The 22,976-nt window shown below is 49.1% G+C and overlaps 1 protein-coding gene across 2 annotated transcripts; it reads left to right on the top strand.

Moving 5' to 3' along the window:
- The first annotated feature begins 2,305 nt into the window (after positions 1-2,305).
- CSNK2B (casein kinase 2 beta) lies at positions 2,306-16,813 on the top strand. 2 transcript variants are annotated; one of them, XM_083160072.1, is made up of 7 exons: positions 2,306-2,460; positions 4,820-4,899; positions 8,704-8,806; positions 10,720-10,835; positions 13,793-13,868; positions 13,951-14,140; positions 16,519-16,813. In XM_083160072.1, exons 2-7 carry the CDS (start codon positions 4,828-4,830, stop codon positions 16,607-16,609), a joined length of 648 nt encoding a protein of 215 aa, XP_083016198.1. In that variant the 5' UTR covers positions 2,306-2,460; positions 4,820-4,827; the 3' UTR covers positions 16,610-16,813. The 2 variants fall into 2 exon arrangements, with proteins under 2 accessions (XP_083016198.1, XP_083016199.1); XM_083160073.1 differs by having other exon boundaries at positions 2,323-2,472.
- The last annotated feature ends 6,163 nt before the right edge of the window (positions 16,814-22,976 follow it).

Raw genomic sequence — 22,976 nt, 5'->3', positions numbered from 1 at the left:
TTTAGTAGCCGGGACGCTGCTGCTGCGCGCCGGAGGCGCGCCCAAATTTCCGGGGGCGTGGCCTAATTTGGGGCGTGGCCTATGTTCGCGGCTCTTCCGCGAGGCCACGCCCCCATTTTGCCGCTATGGGGGCATGACCCAGAGGCTCTGTGAGCCTCTAGCCATGCCCCCAGCCCCCTGGCTGCGGGAATAAACGCTGTGCGCATGCGCACAGCGTTTATTCCCCGCTGCTTAGCAGCTGACGGGGGGGGGGACTCCCAACAGCCCCCCCACACCGCGGGACACTGCCGCCCGCGGGTGGGACAGCGGGACAGGCCCTGACAATCGGGACTGTCCCGATAAAATCGGGACTGTTGGGAGGTATGAAGTAGGCGTCTGGGGGTGGAAGCCGGTCGTTTAGTGGAAGTGTTATAAAAAACGCAGTCGTGCCAGGAAAAACTCTGGGAGTGTCCGGGAAAATGCAGGCGTGCCTAGGTACGACCGATACACTAATCCCCGCACGCACACCGCCTGCCATTTCTGGAAAGCCCCAGTCCACGTCAGGAGGCCTATCCCAGGATTCTGTGAATCCCATGATTGACAGCTTTTCAATCCTGAATCCCGGGACTGAAAAAAAGAAAATGCTTTAAGATTAGATTATAATGATGTGGAAAATCAGAGTAAGAAAATGTAAGCCATGGATGGGGCAGGACACGCCCCCTTTAATTAACACGCCTCTTGGTGTTAAAGACACACCTCTTTTGTGTTCAAGTGTACCTATTTTTGGCTGTGAAATGTTGGAGGGTATGTACTGGAGGAGTAGTGTGGCAATGGGAGACTTCTTCCGCCATCAGGTCTTCTTTCTCTTCTTCCTCCATTACCAAAGTACCCCCCGACCGTTCTGTTACTGTACCCCCAGGGGTATGATTACCCCAGGTCGGGAACGGCTGCTTTAGAAAATAAGGCAACCTCACCGGAAGCTCGCCGATCCCTGCATCGTGCAAGTGTTACATTTACTCTACCCAATTGTGTTGTAGAAAGAAATGGAAACAGGGAAGCTTTGTAACCCAGCACTTCTAACATGGCATACCCTCCAACATTAGGTACAAAATGCTCTGTACCTGGACTTCCCTGCCACTGGCAGTTACAGATGTGGGGCTCCAGAAACTGTTATGGGAACACAGGAATATCGGATGTCTGACCCAGGAAGTGACAATGACATAACCGCCGGGACCTGGGAGCAGGCAAGTCACCACTGGGCCACCAGGAAGAAATGCCGACATGCTTATATTTCATAAACTATGGCACTGTCATGTCAACTGATGACTGTTAGCATTAAGTACCCAGTCCACTCCAATGTGTCTTTTAAAATAGCATTGCTCCGTGACAGCTATATATGTATTTGGAAGAATAAAGGGCTCATCTGTCATAAAGTAGCTGTAATACTAGTGACACAGGCAGCAGCACCAAGCGACAGGATAAAGTTCCAATTGGGCGACATTTTTGTGGATAAACAATTCCATGCCTCCTAACAATGCAATGCCCTCCTGCCTGCTGCCATTGGGCATGGTTGCGCCCCCAGTTAGAGGGTGTCGCCACTGTACAATGCCCTCCTGCCTGCTGCCTTTGGCCATGGCTGTACCCCCAGTGAGAGTGTGTGGTTACTGTGTACTCCAGTGACAGAGGGTGAGACTACTATAAAATGCCCTGCTGCCATTGGCTATGGCTGCGCTACCAGTAACAGAGGGTGTGGCCACTATGTGCTGTATGAATTACTCAGCGATACCCATACAGTAACAAGACCATTCGTATCTTGTGAAACTATAGGTTTATTAGATATTAACTGCCCCACACGGCCAATCAGCTTCTATCATTTTGAAGGCTGTACTAGATAGAGCAGTGGTTCTCAAACTCGGTCCTCAGGACCCCACACAGTTCACGTTTTCCAGGTCACCCATTAGGTACACAGGTGCATTCATTACGCATTGACATATTTTAAAAGATCCACAGCAGGTGGAGCTAATTTTTTCACTTGATTCTGTGAGGAGACCTGCAAAACATGCACCGTGTGGTGTCCTGAGGACTGACTTTGAGAACATGTGAGATAGAGGATAAGTAGAAGCAAATTGGTTTTTATGGGCAACCTCTCATCTTTAGAAGGTTTGATACATCTCCCCCTCAGTATAGCTCAGGTGCAGGGACCACCGGCTGACAGCTGAAATGTGCTGCTGCTGATTACATCTTCCTGCCGCTGCCATCACCATCACTTGACTATAGCAGCATCAGCAGCACGTTGCACAACAAGGCCAGCCACGCCTACACGTGACGTCACCGCCGCGGCCCGCTCTTAGAACTACGTTTCCCGGCATGCCCCTGGCCTTTTCCATCCCGCCTCTTCCGCTTCGGCGCAGACAGCGGGGACCGGGCCTTGTGTGCGGCAGTGGCGGCGGGTGTGAGCTGGAAAGAACCGCCGTGTATCTGGTGATTGTCCAGGTTTGCCGGTGCCCGGTGTCCCCCAGTCCCTCTCTCTGATCCTATTATATAACCTTTGTATTTGTCCCTTGGATTTCTTCATCAATTCCACCCTTTTAATCACTGGGCCCCCCACTGTCCGTCCCCCCCCTCTCATATCACTTGCCCTAAGTGCTTCACACCACTGCACCCTGCTGTCCCCTCCTCATCCCACCTGCCTCCTCTCCCCCCCCCCCCCACATCACTGTACCCCATGCTGCCCCCCCTCCTCATACCACCTGCAATAAGTACCCAACACCACTGTGCCCACTGCTGCCCCCAGTACCCCACTGTGCCTCCTCCTCATCCCACCTGCCACAGTGTGCCTGCTGCTAACCCCAGTACCCTACTGTGCCCCCCTACTCATCCCACCTGCCCCCAGTCACCCCCCACATAACTGCGTCTCATGCTGCCCCCTCCTCATCCCACCTGCCTCCTGTCCTCCCCCACATCACTGTGCCCCATGCTGCCCCCAGTCACCCCCCACATAACTGCTTCTCATGCTGCCCCCTCCTCATCCCTCCTGTCCTCCCCCCACATCACTGTGCCCCATGCTGCCCCCCTTCTCATACCACCTGCCTTCAGTACCCAACACCACTGTGCCCCCTGTTGTCCCCTCATCCCACCTGCCCACAGCCCCCCCATCACTGCCCCTCCTACCCCTTGCCCCCAGTACCCCAGATCACTGTGCCCCATACTGCCCCCCTCCTCCTACTACCTGCCACCAGTACCCCACACCACTGTGTGCCCTCTGTTCCCCTCACCAGTGTGCCCCATGTTTCCCCCTACTCATCCAACCTGCCCCCAGGGCAGGGCACTTTTTTTCAATTGGGAGGGCACATTTTATATTAGACATTTTACATTAGAAACAAACAAATATAAAGAAATTGCACACTGCACTAGGATTACGCCTATTAAACATTGTCATACTCTGCTATGCACAAAACATATTCTGTCGTAATGACAATGACACATTAGGGCACACACAGTAATGCCTCTTACATATTATACCACACACCATCATGCCCATTACACATGATGGCACACACTGAAAGCTCTCAGTGGCATGTCAGCGTGGTGGGGGCAACGTAAGGGCGCACAGTGCCACACACAGAAAGGGCAGGGTGCGGCAGCCTGCAAAAGAAGCTTATAGGGAACACTATCATAGTTCTGGAGGCAGGCGAGAAGAAAAGGGTTACTGTGTGCCCCCACCTTCATCTCCTTTGCCCCCTTCTCATCCCACTACCCCTGCACCACACATCAGTGTGCCCCCTCCTCATCCTACCTGCTCCCAGCACCCACATCACTGTGCACCTTCTGCAATCTCACCTACCCCCGGGTGTCACTGGCCCACCTGCCCCAACACCACACATCGTTGTGGTTCCTTGCTATCCCCCTCTTCAGCTTGCCTGCCCCCAGCACCCCACATCAGTGCCCCTGCTGCACCCTCCTCATCCTTCATGCCCTCAGCACCCCACATCACTGTGTCCTTGCAGCACCGTCCTCATCCTTCATGCCCTCAGCACCCCACATCACTGTGCCCCTGCTGCACCCTCCTCATCCTTCATGCCCCCAGCACCCCACATCACTGTGCCCCTGCTGCACCCTCCTCATACTACATACCCCCAGCACCCCACATCACTGTGCCCCTGCTGCACCCTCCTCATACTGCATGCTCCCAGCACCCCACATCACTGTGCCCCTGCTGCACCCTCCTCATACTACATGCCCCCAGCACCCCACATCACTGTGTCCGCTGCTGCACCCTCCTCATACTACATGCTCCCAGCACCCCACATCACTGTGCCCCTGCTGCACCCTCCTCATACTACATGCCCCCAGCACCCCACATCACTGTGTCCGCTGCTGCACCCTCCTCATACTACATGCCCTCAGCACCCCACATCACTGTGCCCCTGCTGCACCCTCCTCATACTACATGCCCCCAGCTCCCCACATCACTGTGTCCGCTGCTGCACCCTCCTCATACTGCATGCTCCCAGCACCAGGCCTTCTGTTGTCCCCCTCACCTAACCTGCTTTTCTCCCACTGTATTGTGCACCCCATTCTTTCTTCCCTCTTGATTCCACCTGCCCCCAACCTCTTGTGTCTCCATCACACACACCTTAGTCTCAAACTTGGCCTTTAGGACCCCACACAGTTCATATTTTCCAGGTTACCTGTGGATTATTTCTATGTGACATTTGGGGATACGTCGTGCACCTGGCAAACATGACCTGTGTTGTGTCCTGAGATCCACTGTCCCATTACCTGCATCTGTATCTACTGCCCCCCCCGCTTAATTTAATGTTTGTTTTTTTACTTACAGCCTGGAAGATGAGCAGCTCAGAGGAGGTGTCATGGATCAGCTGGTTCTGTGGGCTGAGAGGTAACGAGTTCTTCTGTGAGGTGAGGATGCTTCCTTCTTTCAGGAGATGGCTGGGAAAAAAAATGTATATATGCTGCTGTATGTGCAGTGGCAGCTGCTGGGGGGGTGCGTCTGCTTTATGTGCAGTGGGAGCTGCTGGGGGGGTGCGTCTGCTTTATGTGCAGTGGGAGCTGCTGGGGGGGTGCGTCTGCTTTATGTGCAGTGGTAGCTGCTGGGGGGTGCGTCTGCTTTATGTGCAGTGGCAGCTGCTGGGGGGGTGCGTCTGCTTTATGTGCAGTGGCAGCTGCTGGGGGGTGCGTCTGCTTTATGTGCAGTGGCAGCTGCTGGGGGGTGCATCTGCTTTATGTGCAGTGGCAGCTGCTGGGGGGTGCGTCTGCTTTATGTGCAGTGGCAGCTGGTGGGGGGTGCGTCTGCTTTATGTGCAGTGGCAGCTGCTGGGGGGTGCGTCTGCTTTATGTGCAGTGGTACCTGCTGGGGGGTGCGTCTGCTTTATGTGCAGTGGCAGCTGGTGGGGGGGTGCGTCTGCTTTATGTGCAGTGGCAGCTGGTGGGGGGTGCGTCTGCTTTATGTGCAGTGGCAGCTGCTGGGGGGGTGCGTCTGCTTTATGTGCAGTGGTAGCTGCTGGGGGGTGCGTCTGCTTTATGTGCAGTGGCAGCTGCTGGGGGGTGCGTCTGCTTTATGTGCAGTGGCAGCTGCTGGGGGGTGCGTCTGCTTTATGTGCAGTGGCAGCTGCTGGGGGGTGCGTCTGCTTTATGTGCAGTGGTAGCTGCTGGGGGGTGCGTCTGCTTTATGTGCAGTGGCAGCTGCTGGGGGGTGCGTCTGCTTTATGTGCAGTGGCAGCTGCTGGGGGGTGCGTCTGCTTTATGTGCAGTGGCAGCTGCTGGGGGGTGCGTCTGCTTTATGTGCAGTGGCAGCTGCTGGGGGGTGCGTCTGCTTTATGTGCAGTGGCAGCTGGTGGGGGGTGCGTCTGCTTTATGTGCAGTGGCAGCTGGTGGGGGGTGCGTCTGCTTTATGTGCAGTGGCAGCTGCTGGGGGGTGCGTCTGCTTTATGTGCAGTGGTACCTGCTGGGGGGTGCGTCTGCTTTATGTGCAGTGGCAGCTGGTGGGGGGGTGCGTCTGCTTTATGTGCAGTGGCAGCTGGTGGGGGGTGCGTCTGCTTTATGTGCAGTGGCAGCTGCTGGGGGGGTGCGTCTGCTTTATGTGCAGTGGTAGCTGCTGGGGGGTGCGTCTGCTTTATGTGCAGTGGTAGCTGCTGGGGTGTGCGCCTGCTTTATGTGCAGTGGCAGCTGCTGGGGTGTGCGCCTGCTTTATGTGCAGTGGCAGCTGCTGGGGTGTGCGCCTGCTTTATGTGCAGTGGCAGCTGCTGGGGTGTGCGCCTGCTTCATGTGCAGTGGCAGCTGCTGCGGTGTGCGCCTGCTTTATGTGCAGTGGCAGCTGCTGCGGTGTGCGCCTGCTTTATGTGCAGTGGCAGCTGCTGCGGTGTGCGCCTGCTTTATGTGCAGTGGCAGCTGCTGCGGTGTGCGCCTGCTTTATGTGCAGTGGCAGCTGCTGCGGTGGTGGCGTGGATAGTAAAATTGGTGTTCCACAGACCTTGCTGCTGTCACATGGTATGTTCCATTGGTCACGTGGTCCAAACTACACTTACGTCCTGGGAACTAGCTGTTACCATACAGTACATCCCTGAGGACTGTTTTGTAATGTCGGATTGAGCAAATTTTGTGGTAATTATGTCCGCGAGGAATGCCAGATACCTGTCGTAGATCTATACCTATCAATATATAAAAAGCATGCATCATGTGGTACAGTGTAGTTTTAGGATTGCTGTTGCATTGAAGTGCCATTCTCTGTGTTTGGAGTGCTGCATACACAGGATTGTAGTACATTAGCAGTTCATCATACCTGAAAATTAACATTTAAGAGTTTACTGCGTGAAAGCGCTTAAGCTGGGTACGCACCTACAGATTAAGATGTCTGGTGGGAAAGACAATCTGATAATGAATGTGACAATCGTCCATTAGCTCCCAAATACTGGAAAATGGACAGAAACGATTATTTGGACACATATATTCTATCAAATGGATTTAACCAATTTTATCTGCATGGCCAGTGTCTGTTTTCCAGTGTTTCGGAGCAAATGGTCCGTTGTCATTTGATTTCATACGTTACCACCAGATAGTTTGGACAAACAAATCTTTAGGTGTGTACCCGGCTACACATCAGAACAACCAGCTTGTGATGCTTATCGTGTCATTATTTCATTTGAACTCCCCAGCAGTCCTGGACTCACAATTTGGTGCAATTTTGACACACAACGTGCCAATAATGTACTTTCGATGCATCGTATAATCCAGCTGCCGCATACGATCAATCGTTGATTGATTATATGCATCACAAATACACCTAAAGATAAAAATCGGGTAACTTATAGAAATAGATGACCATTTTCTTCGAAATGCAGGAAAACTGACACTATTCAGAAATTACCGGATTTTTGTCCCAACTAGTCAGATCGGGCAATACATATTTAGCTGTATGGCCAGCTATAAAAACCACTTGGCCCATCTAGTGTGACCCTTTTTTTTGTTTAACCTTTAGGTGTCTTCATCAATATTTGAACTGTAGGTTGTAAGGCTATTTATATGCTTATCCCATGCGTGTTTAAAATTGCCCCACTATATATTCCACTTGTCCGCTACCTTTTTATATGAAGTAATTTTCCTCATATTTCTTTTGAACCTCCATTCCCCAATGTCTGCATGTCCTTGAGTTCTGATACTTCTCTTCCTTTTGAGGAAAGTTTTCCTCCTGGACCTTGAGATAGATAGATAGATAGATAGATAGATTATATATTTCTCTGTAATGTCCCCCTTTTCCCTTCTCTGCTACAAACTATAGATATTAAAGTTTTTTATTTTAGTCTTTCTGGGTACATTCTGTGATGTAGGCCATGCACCATTTTAGAGGCCCTTCTTTGTATTGTCTCTAATAATATGGCCTCAAGAACTGGACACAATAGACTAACTTTGTGTGTGTGTTTATATATACATGTGGTAGGGAATATAGATTGTAAGCTTCACTGGGGCAGGAACTAATGTGAATGTTCAAATATCCTCTGTAAAGCGCTGCAGGATATGTGTGCGCTATATAAGAGACTGTTAATAAATAATAGACACTCAGGGGTAGACTTATTAACATGGCAATATCGTTCCTTACATATCAGGGACCACTTCACCACATTACTGTGATCAAGAGGTACTTCTTAGGCAGCATGTATCATCTTTACTGCATCCGATATTTGAGTGTGTTATCTTACCCTCACGTTGATACGCGGCCTCCCACATCCGTTATATGTATAGGCTGAATTAGAGTGTAATGCGCTGACCTACACGCCAGGAGTCAAGGCAGAAAGATAGAACAATAAAGTTTATTGACACTAGACCAAAACAAACAAAAAATCCTGAAAGGAGACCAGGAGAAACATATGGCGATCTCCAACAAGGTAGAAAATGAAATGGTCAGTCATAACAACTGTTCTTACATACCAACTGTTCTTACATACCAAAGCATATTGGCGCTTTATCTTAAAGATAGAAGCGCCTATAAATCGAAAGGCGTTGTTTTTTGCACCCGCATTACGGAATTACTACATCAGGAGAAGCCCTATCGGCGGCACTTAACGTAGCATGTGCACCCCATAGTTCCGGTTCATAAATCTACCCCTCTGTTCTAGTTTTTGCCAGTCGTTAGTATTTTAATGAAACCAGTCCTAGTCCTGGCTGATAACTGACACACTATTTACCAATGAATGCTCTTTCACTTTGCAGGTAGATGAAGATTACATTCAGGATAAATTTAATTTGACGGGCCTCAATGAACAGGTTCCACACTACAGACAGGCGCTGGACATGATCCTGGACTTAGAACCCGGTGAGTCTCCTCATTTGCACAATTCCTCTATAAACTAGAATTCCATGTGGCTTTTACTGCAAATATACAATTCTAATTATTATATTTTCTTGTGGTTTATACTTGACTGTTGTGTATTACTAAAATGCCTGATAAATCGGCTGCGGCGGAATATGCAGCTTTTCTCCTGCAGGGGGCGATATATCAAGCACTGGAAAGAGTTTATAATGGGAAGGACTACCCATAGCAACCGTTGTGCTTCGAGGTAACATTACCAAGCACATTCCGTAAAATGATAGTTAGAAGCTGGTTGTTATGGTGAACTCCACTTGTCAACTTATTGGGAAAATGATTGCGGTAGACTAGAAGGGGGGGGGGGTGTAAACGTCACTGGTAACACTGTATATAGCCGGAGCTAGTGTAGAGGGGACTAGGTAGCAAGATAGGTACTTGTGTAGTTTCATGGCGCCGTGCGTCTGAGTCCCCTTGCGGGGTTAGCTTCGCTCGCCCACGCTGCGGGCTTGGTACCTTGAGATATCATACATAACTACCGTGCAAGGCTCTTGTAGAGGCTCAGTGACTTGTGCACACACAGGTTTCAGGTCTGTAAGAAGAGCAGTGGTAATAGTGACAACATTGCACAGACTGCATAGTGGTCAGTGCAGGTGTGGGGAAACGGTTGTATGGAAGATGTGCGTACTGATGGTGACCATGAAATAGCACGTGCATTATCAATTCTCCACTCGTTTCACTGCTTGATGCCTAAGTTCTCCCCCAGCTATCATTCTCGGACAGTGATCTCGCCATTAGTCACGCGGCACTGATGGAAGTGTCAGCACAGTGGGGCTTATTGACTGTTCAAGGCTGCTTAGATACGCGATGCACCTTACACCTCCACCAAGGCGGAGTTGTCCATGCTGGAAACAGGATTCCGGCTGTCCCCTCGGCCCACCATAACATTGTAGGCAGCCTCCCCCTCTGCTGTGCTGGCAGAGCTGTAAGTGAGATGCTGGATGGGAAGGGCGCACGATGGGCTGCTGCTTACCCCCTGTGGTAGGGTTCAGTTTGCCCCCTTCCTCCTGCTTGCTGCATAATGCCGGCCAGCAATAAACCATTTTCGGGAGAACACCGTATATAAACGCCTTCAGGTGGAGCCGCTCTCATTAGAGCAGCTTCTGGGGATAGAATCGCCATGCGCGGTCCTCCGATAGAATGGGGGCGGGCACGCGGGAGATGCTTGCGCGCCTTGTTCTGTCGGAGGATGTAGCAGCCCTCTGCCCGTCTCCCTGCTCCTGTCCGCTCTGCCCCTGCTCCCTGCCGGTCTCCCTGAAGCTGATATGGGCATTAAAGCCTTCGGTCCCTGCCGCCTTGCTAACTGGGACGCGTGAGCCGCTTGCGCTTCCCCGCTGACGGCGGCTCCATCTGTGTGTAACAAATGGGGTATACGGTCATTCGGTTGACCACAGAAGGTCAACCTGCTGGGGGTAGGGCGCGATTGCAGCGGTACACTTCCATCCTTGTTGACATTCAGGACAAAAACCCATAAAACTCATGTTGACCTAATGCTTGTCGACCTTACGATCCGGTTGACCTTACCCATGTCGACCTATTTCAGTCTGTCGAAGGCCTGTCGAATTTAAGTGGTCGACCAAATGCATTTTGACCTAAATTGGGATGACCCATACCCACAAATAGGCGGTCTCTTCTATGTATTGTCACATTTCCTTCCACCGGGTGTGGTATATTAGGTAAAACTACACAAGAACCGTTCATTGTGTGATTGGCTGGCAGGTGCGGTTTGCGATGGGTAACGGGAGCTGTAGGGAAAACACAGGTGTGTCTCAACCATTTTCAGGAGGTGTCTGATCCTGTGCACAGCGAATGTTCTCCCCTCCGTACCCTCCTGATACCCCGCATTCATGTTTTTCTTACAGATGAAGAGTTGGAGGATAATCCCAACCAGAGTGATCTGATTGAACAGGCAGCAGAGATGCTGTACGGTCTGATCCATGCCCGCTACATACTGACTAACCGCGGCATCGCCCAGATGGTGAGGACACGGGAAATGTGTTGTATGAGTGTGATGTGGCTCAGAAGGGAACAAATACATTATGAGAAGTAGAAACTCTGGACGGGGTCTGCTGCATTGTTCTTATTAATGGCCACAGATATTTATTCCACCTGTCTGTTTTATATGATGTAATGGCATGCTGGGGCATGAAGTTAGGGCAGCCTCCACTTGGGCTTAGGTTTATGGCATTGCATCTTATGGTACCTAAGTGCCCTCTTCCAGCACCCAAAATTGCATGCCATCCGCGATGCCACAGCGGCTGTTGGAAGAGGGTGGGCGGTGAAGGAGCGCTGGCAGCAGAATTTGAAAAAAAAAATGTAAACGCTGCTCTCAGCCAATCAGAGGCCTCATATTCAGGCAACTGCTGATTGGCTGAGAGCACTCAGCCAGTCAGAGGGCAGCCCAGTGTTAAATTGTTTAAAAAAATTCTGCCACTAAACCTCGCTGGCCGCCAGTGCTCCGTCACAGCGCTACGCTACTCCGGGCGCCTTCGGCCCCCTCTCCCTGAACCTGTCACTGCAGACAGCACTCCCTTCCTCTGCCGGTTGCATTCAACAATCGAGTGTGGTTAAAAACCACTTGCGATGGCTCTTGCAATTCAATAGACCGCATCATCACATGGTACACACAATGTACATACAATCATTCGATTTATCGAACAGATGTGGTCGCCGTATTTAAATGATTGTATGCCATATCTCATAAGTGTATGAGCTACATAACTCTTTAATCGCCCCATCATACCTCTTACTAAGTGCAAGGGTTTGGCTCAGAGACAGAACCAAACCACAGGGTGTATGGGATTGTGTGTGGCTGACATGGCTGGTGTGCAGGGCTTTGCCCAGTTTCTGCTCCTGTGAGCCTCTGCCAGGATCACAGCCTGATCCACTCAGCACAACCTCACAAATACAGGAACTGCGACTGTTCTCACCACACCCTCGCTGCAGTGGTTACATGCCAGTGTACTAGGGATGGGAATGCGGAACACTACGTCTGTAGGGAACACTGAGAAAATCCCCTTCATGAATGATTTAGATCTGTCAATATTTTTTTTAACCATTCAGCTGTTTCACAGTAGTGGCTGCACAGTCAGATGTGTCTATAGGAACCTCTGAGGGTCACGCACTTCTGCGCCCTGGAATATTTGTATTTGTGATATTGGGATTTACCCCAGAGGCGTCACACTGCAGCTGCTGTAAGAACCGTGCAGCTCAGCCAGGCTCGGAGTAATGTCCCACATGCAACTGCATGACTCTCCTCCCCCTGATGTCTCCGTACTGTGGTGCTAAAGGCTGCAGTCAGTGAATGTGGGAGAGTTACCAGTCCATGCGCTAATGGGCCCTGTAGCGTGAACTGATCACCTGGTCGGACAGTGTCCAGGTTTCCTGTATATGTTCACATGACAATACCACACTGTGCGGCATATCCTGTGTATATTCCCATAATCCCATGGATTATTCATAGTTCTTTATATAGTGCCCGCACATTAGTGTCCGTCATACACAACAGTCCCTGCCCCGGTGAGCTTACACTCTATATTCCTTACCACCTCTACTCACACGCACATACATACACTAATTTCTTTTTGTCTGAATGCAATTAACCTACCTGATGGGAGGAAACTTGCACAGACAAGGGGAGAATCAGAGTTTTTGCGGTCAAGACCTTGAAGGGAACTAAACCCCAAGGGTGTGGTATAGCGGCCCAAAAATTGGGATTCCGATCAGTATATAGGCATCGGAATCCCGATCACCAGCTCTTCCGATGCGGGCGAGGACAGGGAAGCCCCTTGTGGGGTCGCTGCACTCGCTATATGTTTTAGTCTCCATCTATGGGCGTTGTGGACGCACACGAGGGACAATAGCCCCTGTTGTCCGGGATTGCGACTATCAGGATTTCATAGTCTGCATTGGGCCCGTTGGGATCCCGGCTGTTGGGCGGTCATCTTGCACCCAAACCCAAGACCTCAGCTGTGAGGCAGTAATGCTAGCCATTGCACCAACCATGCTGCCCGATGTACTGTTATGGAAAGCTAGCACCTGTGGTGGGGAAATTAGGCTAACTCCACTTTGGCATACCGCTTAATAATTAATAAAGACTATAATTGAGCATAATGCATGTGTCGAGTATGTAGATGGTAACCACCCTCTTGCCCTCCTAACTTTTTGTAAAAAAAAAATTGCTTTGTTGTAGCCACTTACCACTTTTTGTTTTCTGGTAATGTTACCTGTGCAGCTTTTGTCTGTCAGTGCTCAGAGATATGATACGGCAGGCCTCGCCAACCTGTGCCTTTCCAGCTGCGGTGAAACTACACATCCCAGCATGCCTTTTAGTTTCACAACAGCTGGAGAGCTACAAATTGGTCAGGCCTGTTATAGAGCTTTCTCTTCTCCCTTTGTCATGTGAGGTTTTATCAGTGATCATTCATCTTCTTACCAGAGGTAAAGGTTAAAATAAACAGCGGAACCAGTTAGTAATATGTGTATGTATGACAGCGGAGGGGGTGGGGTGTGGGATACTGGAAACTAGGATGAATACCAACACCCCGACTACCAAACTGCAGACAGAAATGAGAACCTAAAATAATTCTCCAATACCCTTCCTGGCATACCAGTGTCGGCATTCTGACACGTATGTACTTCTCCTAATGGGTACTCTCATGTTGTTACCATGACCTTACGGCCGTACGGGGTGTACTGTCCCTTCCTGGGGCTGCTGTTGCTCCAGACTATGACAGGAGGGTGAGGTGTAGATCTGTGGTCACAAGACATTAATCACGTTTGCCTTTTGTCTCTAGGTATTTGCTTGTTGTACAACACCTGTTCTGCTTGTGTAATCCCTGGGTGTAGCCTGTGCTGATTCTACGCCTATTATTATTTTAAGGGAATCCTTACAGTGCGTCAATTGTATGTTTTTTTTTGTTTCTTCTTTTGCAGTTGGAGAAATACCAGCAGGGGGACTTTGGCTATTGTCCCCGCGTCTATTGTGAGAATCAGCCAATGCTGCCTATTGGTAAGATCCTCCATCCCTAATGCCCCCCCCCACTGCGCACACTGTCCTACAACACTCACCCATCCCTCTGTCCCCCTCGCAGGTCTCTCCGACATCCCCGGTGAAGCGATGGTAAAGCTGTACTGCCCCAAGTGTATGGATGTTTACACCCCCAAGTCCTCCCGTCACCATCACACAGATGGAGCATATTTTGGCACTGGATTCCCCCATATGCTCTTCATGGTTCACCCAGAATATCGGCCCAAGAGACCCGCCAATCAGTTTGTCCCCAGGTAAGGGGGCGGGGATCTAATGGGTCAATTCAATTAGACATGGGATTTACCGCAGGGTTTATTTTCCTGGTTTAAGTACTCAGAGCCAAGCCCCCAACTAGCCGCTGAGGCTGCTTCACGTGGATCCACATTAAGTAGTTCTTCTGGGGCTCGTCGTGATGTCACAGCAGATGGTAATTGCGTAGCTCCAGGGACTTAACCAGGAGATATGGCTTGTAGCGGGAAATAAAGGAGCTGCTTCGGGCATTTTGCCTGGGAGCTGCAAGGCTGCCTTACGTCCTGCAGCTATTCGACTTGCCCCATTTATGACGTATATCAGAGGCTTGTTTTTGTTTTCTCCTGTAGAATATCTACAGTTCATGTTTTTGCCCAGTTTTAAACCAACAGCAATACTGGAGAAGAGCGGTAAATGGCTAAATCTGTCCAAAATGCTGTTCAATTGGACTACACCGGAGAATCTGCAGTTCATTGCAACCCTGCAGGATTCATCATTTCTCTTAACCACTTTGGAAAACCGGAAAATTTCTCAGGCTGAGCAGTGTTGCGGGAGCGGGCTTTCCCGAGAAATTTCCAGGCATACCACCGAATGCCCACAGATAGGCGGGTGCGTGCCAGTGGGGCCTCAGCGGTGCACTTCCACTTGGAAGCTCCAGTGCTCCCCATATGGCGCTCAGATCCTCAAACCCCCCCTCCCACCACTGCTGGTCCTTGCTGCCGGTCCTCCCTGTCACCGCTCGGTTAAGTTCGGGGCCACTTGGGAGTGCTCGTGTGTTCAGGCACCCGAACACATGAATGCCAGAGCGCATGAACACCCTAGCTTCCCGAGTAACCCTGAACTTCATTGCGCGGCAGCAGGGGCTGCTGCAGAAGCAAGCGGCTGCACCTTCTTTGGCAAGTATTTCTGGGGCATGACAAACCCTCCCTGGTAGGTTTGTCCTGCCCCAGGAAATCCCACCACTCAAGGGGTTAAATTATGCTGATAATTATAATACTTTATACTCTTGCTATAGTTGTTCGTGGGAAGAGCATTCTGATCTGGGAAGTGGTAGTTGGTAAATCCGGGACTTTACTGCAATATATTCAAATGTGATAATCACACGGAAAGTGTGACAGTAATTCCTCTGCATCGGTAGTTGTGCAATGTGGGGTGTTCACCAGTGACTGCAGTCTTGTGTTCTAGAGCTATTGGGGCATAGAGTTCCCGTACTACTCTTTGGGTGTTTATCCTGCTTGTAGATTACGCCAAGAATAATTACAGACACTGCAGCTTTTAATTGCAGCATCAGATGTCGGTGGCTTTCCCTTCTCATCTTCAGTTGTGGGAAAGAAAAGCTTTTGTGTTGAACAGTTCACATCGCTAGCTGAAAAATGATTGTCGCTGTATCTTTCTGCATGTATTGTGGCTATTAAAATAAAAAAATAAAAAAAAAACAGTAAAGACAAAAGTCAGTAATACATATACAGCCGTTTTGTTTTAGCGGGTGGATGTTCAGTGTATTGACCAGACGACTGCAGGAATAGGCAGTGAGCAACTATTGGGAAACGTTCTACTTAACAATACCCTGCATTGCCCCACCGGTGATCGGCAGAGGATTCCTTTCACGCCGCAGCGTCTGTGCTGGGAACCTGAAAATGTGCATGATTTCATGGTTGGTGGAGAGAGCTGTCCACGATTGCTTCAGTGAGCTTTATACTGTGGTGATACTTCATGAAACGCGTTGGGTGTTAATATCAGTGGACCGCTCTCTACAAGGCCTTAAAGTACTCGGCATCTTCTGGTTCCCAACACAGGAGCTGTATCGGGAAACAGACAAAGCCGAGGGACACTCCGTGGTAAGGTTAGGGAAAGATAGCTAAGAGTGGCTCGCTGCCCGGGTCACGTGTTTATCCGGTCACTTATTTTCACTAAACTACCAACCCGAAAAATAAGCATAAAGAACTTTATGTTCTGTTGACTAGTTTGTGGGTTCTTGTTGCAATAGTTTTTATTTTATTATGGTCACATATGTTTTTTTACATAGTCACAATATATACAGAAGGGAACATTGTTTTTAAATAGATGCAATTGGAGTCTGTAGGTTCTATGCCCATGCAGCACGCAAGTTTACTTTTATCCTCGGAAGCAACTTTATTCAAATGGTAACTGATGCTACCTGCTTGCTACAGTGTTATGGACTATTGAGACCTGTAGTTACCACAGTAACCTGGCCCAACTGAGGTCCCGTACAGCAATGTATAGGTCTGATACTGTCCTGCCAGACATGCCACAATCCCTGGTACTCCTAGCAGAGGAAGTACGGACTTCTGGGGAGTACATCTGCTTCTGTAGAGCCAAACACTTATAAAATGTAACTTTGCTGTCCTTGTATTCTTTCTAGGTTATATGGCTTCAAGATCCACCCAATGGCATACCAGCTCCAGCTTCAGGCAGCCAGCAACTTCAAAAGTCCAGTGAAGACCATGCGCTGAGACCCACCGGTACACGGTGACACCCCACTTCCCCCCCCCCCCCCCCCCCAGAGCCTCAGCCGATCCAACCTAGGAGCAGCGTTCCTTTTTTTTTTTTTTTCCTGTGTACAATTTCTCAGCCCTGTTTTGATTTTAATCCTGTTAAAGTGTGTTCATACTACCGACTATTGTGGTTAAATAAAATTATATAGAATGAACAGGTAACTTGCTCCAAACTGGTCTTTGTCGTGGTGAGGGCAGCCGAGGAAACCAAAGAGATCATCTTCTATAGAGGTACATCAAAGCTTTCTGTAGCGATGTGTAATTCTTAAGGCTGCCAGTGGGGGGCAGCGTTCTACAGGACGTTATCAGTATAAATACCAACTCGCCTGTTGTGGTCGTGTAGCTAAACACCTGGCTGTTTGTCACGCCATAACCTTTGTTATATATATATATATTTATTATAGGCCTAATGCTGACACCATCATGATTTGATACCGATGCTTCATTATAATGGTTCTGTATTGTTATGCAGAGAAGTCCTTCCTCCAAGCAGAATAGCTGCTGAGCTAAAATATGCTAATTCTTCTGAAGGCGTCTTGTGTAAAGACTCCTCCTCCTACTGGCTTCTATGATCCGCAGCTGCTCCCCAAACACGCAGCATTAGATCACTGAGAATTGGCATCTCCATCTGAGTAATCATCAGGTTCTCTGGGGTGCTGTCTGTCGCCCCCCAAACAAACCCGTCCTGTCAATGGTGCTGCAGCTTTAGTTGGCATTACGGGACTGATTCACTTTGACTCGCTAAGCGGTGTAAATTCCCTGCTTAGCGAACCCTCTAACACCCCCTGCGCTAACATAACCATCGCCGCAATACAAATGGATGTTTAGCCTAAAAATCATTTGATTTGGTCGCCAACCATCGAATGATTTAAAAAAAAAAAAATAATAATAATTTCCCCTGTTCGTGAATATCACTCAGTCTTTACTGACCTATATTTGTGGTGTGGGGCTGAGAACGTAGTGGGTGGCTGATGTCCTGTGACGTCAGCTGCTCACCTCTGGCACGCATCATCCCACCTGCAACCCCATAGGAATCCCCAGCGGTTTCACGGGGGCGCCCCTAAAATGCCGGCGGTTCCCATGCGCTAGCCCCGTGACTGCCTCCAACCCGCCCCTTGTGCGAACGCCTGGACGATTGTGCAAGGCGCCAAAGGAGTCAACACAGCTGCCCTGTACATATTAGCATATACGCATGCGCAGAGCAAAAACATCTGTCCCAGGTGCGAATGCCCTGGGAAGCGATCGGTCCTAAATCAGGAAGGAAGTCTGGTGCTGCGGTACAGAGCCAGCACGTGCAAAGGTTGGTACACCGGAGATTTATGCAAACCCAAAGGTTGGTGCGCATCACTGATTGAGAAAGGGAACCTTGTGGTTACTCTGGTTATAAACAGAAAGCAGAGTCTGTCACTAGTGTCACTGCAAGTGTCCTTATATTGCCTCTGCTGCCAAATTGCGAGTAATCCGCTCCCAGTTTTGCTATTAGGGCTCTCTAAAACTGTGCCATGGCATTCTGGGACTTGTAGTTCAGCAGCGAGAGGCCTGCATGTTGGAAACATCTGCCCTAGTGCAGTACTTGTGAGAGAATTGGCTCCGTGACCACTTGTATGTGACATGACCGTAAGCAGGAGTCCGTTCCTGAACTTGGTCTGATCACATACGTCTAGCAATCCCTGCAGCTTCTGTAAGCAATGGAACCCTGCTGCTGCTGCAGTTTCCTCTTGGGAGCCATGCAGCTGTCTGACCACCAACATCACTCCTAAAATTGTGCTCCAGCATGCCCAGTGAGCAGCGTTACGGGGTGCATGGTCAGGAACTAACTGTGCCATGTTCTCTACCCCAGGGCATCAATGCTGATATCTTATTGCAGTAGGGGGGGACTAATCTGTCACCCATGCTCCACTGTCTCCCAATGCGATGAGGGGGAGGGATGGATATATTTCAAATGCATAACATTTGTAGTAATACATAGTGTTGGGCACTAATCAGTGAGGGCCCATTGATACAGGGTGAGGGTGGTGGCTGGGGCAGTGGGATTTGAAGGTGCGTGTTTAATAATATTTAAATATATTATTGAAAATATCGTTTTTAAACTTTTATTGACTTAAAAAAAAAAAGTCAGTTAAGTGGTTAAAGCTGCAAGGAGCACACAGTGCAGTCCTATGCAGGGGTCCATAGTCGGTCCGGTAAGTACTCTTTCCCAACCAGGGGCCACATGTCCTAGCCTGCAAACATGGCCTGGTTTTTGGTGATCAGGTTAAAAGCTGTCAGTTTGTTTTTGCTGCTCTGAATCCCATGGCTAAATTGCTGAAATATTGTTGCTTGCTACAACTTGCACAATAGCATAGTCCGGTGGTGGTTTTTTATAGACCATCATGTCTGGGTGGGTTTCCTGTACAGCAGGGGTGGCCAAACCGGTCCCCTAGATCTACCAACGGTCCAAGTTCCAGATCACCTAATGGTGCACAGCTGTAGTCATTACTGTCACATTTCCCAGATCACCTAGCTGGTGCACCACTGTAGTCATTACTAACTGTCACATTCCCCAGATCACCTCCTAGCTGGTGCACCACTGTAGTCATTACTAACTGTCACATTTCCCAGATCACCTAGCTGGTGCACAGCTGTAGTCATTACTAATGCTGTGTACACATGGTACAATCCAGCATGAGATTTTGAATATAGTCAAAATCGCATGCAGATCGCACAGGTTTTTTACCTTGTGATCCCGATGCATGCTCCTATGACAGCACAAATCGAAACCCAGATAGACAGGGCAGCAATGACAATATAGTGCAAATTGTATGTAGATAGCATGAATTGTGTGTAAAAAGTACAGAGATAGCAAAGATGGCATAGCAGTCGAATAGCAAGGGAATCTAACCGTATGTACGCAGCATTACTGTCACATTTCCCAGGTCACCTAGCTGGTGCACCGCTGTAGCCATTACTAACTGTCACATTTCCCAGACTCCCTAGCTGGTGCACATCTGTAGTCAATGGCAAATGTCACATTTTCAAATGTGCTGCATTTGTTCCTACTATAGATCCTCAGGCTGCCTGTAGGTAGATCTTGAGGACAGGTTTGGCCTCCGCTGCTGTAGAGCGTTACTGGCAGAAGATCTATTCTGACATGGTTGCACCCTAAATCTTGTAAGTGTGTGAAGCTGATCCCCTGCACGGGATGCAGCTACAATCCCAGCGGCCGGAATCCCGGCGTTCAAAATCCCGACCCTTTCTCCCTCTGTGGGGGTCCACGACACCCATACAGGGAGAACAAATTAGTGTGCCGAGCGTAGAGTGGCACTGGGCCCGCTGCGTGGCGAGTGCAGCGAGCCCCAAAAGGGGCGATCCTCACCCCCCACCTTGTCGGGATTCCAGCGTCTGGATTTTGAATGCCAAGGTTCCAACCTTTCCCTGTAAAGTGCCTGCTCAGAGGCTCCTCTCCCACTTCAGCATAGAGGAATGCGGTAATTGAGATGTCCCTTCGTGATAAGTAGGAGAGCGACCTACACCAGCAAGTGTGTCCTAGCCGTGGTTTAGGAATGCACTTGGGACAGTCTATGGGTGTACGAGCAAGCCGCCAGTACTGTGCTTCCTAATGCTATAGCTCGTTTGAAGCTACAACTCTCCTGCGTGCTTTCCTTTAGAGTACAGCAGGTGTGGGAATTGCAAGCCGGCTTCTTTTCCACGATGGGTGTGACGACAGAAGAGAATGCCTACGGTGTTTTTTTTGCGATAAGAATAACTCTGTAGCCGATTCTTTTCACGGACTCCTCACACCTCATCGACTGCGATGATGTCATCAGTATTTTGGAGTCTGCTGACTTGAATGAGTCAAGGAGTAAAGAAAATAAATAAACACAAATTCTACTGTACAGATTACATCGGAGAGGAAAAAAATAGAGCGGATACTAACTAATATACCGACCATGCAAAACAGAAGTCATATATTTGTACACAGCAAGAATAAAGGTCCAAGGCATGACGCATGGGGAACATAAACACTTACACATACAAACCGTCACAACCTGAAGCCAAAACTTTCCAGAGCTGTTATTTTATGAGGTAACTAGTTAAAAGCCCATCGAACTGACGGCTTCTGCAATGTTCTACGAACTGTGACAGTTTTTAGCCCACAAACTGTGACAGTTTTTAGGCCACAAACTCTCCACCCCCAGTCCCTATCTGTTTCTACCTCTAATCTCTGCTTCACACCTCCCTCTCTCCATATCCAGCAAGTTTAAAATAGATCCGTGTCCCTGCAAAAGCTTTCACTTTCTGTTATAACATCTTTTAGCACACAAAGGGGTAATTTGGTCTGTCCGATGGCGGTACTTCACCTCATAGAGGTGTGGAGTAGTTAGCCATATATATGGCTAACCCAGTCTCTCGGAGGCGGGAATCTGCCTGTCTCCGCTTCAGGGAGACGGGCAGGGTTAGGGGGGTTCGGTCGCATCGGAGCGCACAAGCGTCTCGTGCGTGCGTATCCCCTGGCAATGGCTGGCGGGGGCTGGCAATGGAATCGCCAGCCCCTTCAAGAATGAGCGGCGCTACATCTGTATGCTGGTTTTTAAAAGCCAATGGAACAATCTGTACACAATGAAATCGCAGTGGCAGAGAAGGTTTCAGCCAATTAGTGACTTGATCTAGTGGCTGTGACCAGACCTCTATTGTGATGGGAGGAGTATTAAGAGGAGGGCGGGGTTTCCTAGAAGAGCAGCCAGAGAGTAGGAGTTGTGTAGTGGGGTGTTGTAAAGTACCCCTAAACATGGAATAGAGAGGCTCTTGTAATGATGTGGGGAGATTGTGATTCACAGTTGATTATGTCCATGTTGTTCCAGTAGTAAGTATAAAATCAATAAAAAATAAAATAAAACCTCCTCCTCGCCTTGTTTTTCTCTACGGTTCTGTAATCTACGTCAATATCCTGCAAGTCTCGGACAGAAAGTACGAATCAGTCATTTCAAAAAGATCCCACAGCCTTATATATACATCACGCCCAGTCTATCATACACCGTGCCTGTTAGCTGTAAGCTTATATTGTTTATACAGGTTTTCAGATGTGCGCCCTTGTTACACTTGGGCTGTTATCGTGAAAGTGCTGGGTGTAGTCATAGGGTCGACTCAAAGAAGGTCGACATATATTGAGTTGACACCTGTAACAGGCTTGCTGGGACTCATATTTCCACAACAATATATGTAAAGGTTTAATTCTGTTTTTACAATTCAATCAGCCTAATGCCCTCCGCCCCAGGGGCACCGGGGACAGCCCCAGGCTTAATCCCGGACAGGGTTAAACCTGGAGCGGGGGACCCCTTCATTGGGGGGAGTCCCCACTCCCCCAGGGTCCCTGCCCAGGCTGACCATCCGCAGGAATGAATGCTTTGGCCGGGGGAACTTGTGTAAAACATTTCCCCCTGTTGTGGTATTATCCTGCTGTCTGGTTGGGCCCGGTGCTGACTGGCTGATCCGTGTAGGTTAAAGGCAAATACACCTGGAAAATGAGTTGTGGTTTCGTGGCAGTTACCGGTCGTATATTACATACGGCCAATTAGTAAATTAGGAATCGCCATTCGAGTGAATGGTGATTCATACTCGTATTCTTTAGATGGCGTATGCATTTATATTCCTGATTAGGAATATGAATGCGCCTGTCAAAAGAATACAAATAGGCGTATTTCAGGCATAGTAAATGCCCAAAAGACTCGTAGGCAGTTGTACGACTGCCTACAAACAAGCCTATTTCAGCCATATTGGCCTTAGTAAATTCCCCCCAATATGTTTTTTTTTTCCTGTGGGGGCCGCAGAGTGTAGTGATCCCCCCCCCCTGTTGGGACCAATGGTTGATTTTGTTTTCGATCCAGTGTGTGCGTGTATGTTTGTGTGTGCGTGTGTATATGTGTGTTTTTACTTGTGCCGACCAAGGTGTTTTACTTCTGTGGGAGAAATGTGTTTTTTGTTTAATAATAAAATACAACATCCCATTCTGTAGGCCACACACACACTATCATTTATAGGCGTTACATTCACATGTATGTATACAGAGTGGAATAAAAGTGAGTGTGGACTGGCAGAGATGGAAATATTACAACAACAGATGACGCACAATCGGCTACTGTGAATCCTTAACTTCAAAAACCACAATACAATCCTTAAATCTCTAATAATCCCTACAGAGAATAGCCACAGTCACGCACACTAGTGCAGTCACAGGTGCCGCATAGAAGTACACATAGGCAAATGGTGGGTACCAGTACCGTTTATACTCCCACCACGCTGTAGTGGATGGTAGCAAAGGCGTAACTACCATAGGTGCAAGGGGTGC

This window comes from Crinia signifera, chromosome 9 (assembly GCF_055691185.1).
Source record: "Crinia signifera chromosome 9, ASM5569118v1, whole genome shotgun sequence".
NCBI lineage: Eukaryota > Metazoa > Chordata > Amphibia > Anura > Myobatrachidae > Crinia > Crinia signifera.
Note: the sequence above shows the minus strand (reverse complement) of the source record. Positions and strands in the feature narration are given on the sequence as shown.

Coding starts and splice junctions, on each gene's coding strand:
- CSNK2B (XM_083160072.1), top strand. CDS start 4,828: ATGAGCAGCTCAGAGGAGGTGTCATGGATCAGCTGGTTCTGTGGGCTG. Junction 4,900..8,703: donor GTAACGAGTTCTTCTGTGAG/GTGAGGATGCTT, acceptor TTCACTTTGCAG/GTAGATGAAGATTACATTCA. Junction 14,141..16,518: donor GCCAATCAGTTTGTCCCCAG/GTAAGGGGGCGG, acceptor TATTCTTTCTAG/GTTATATGGCTTCAAGATCC.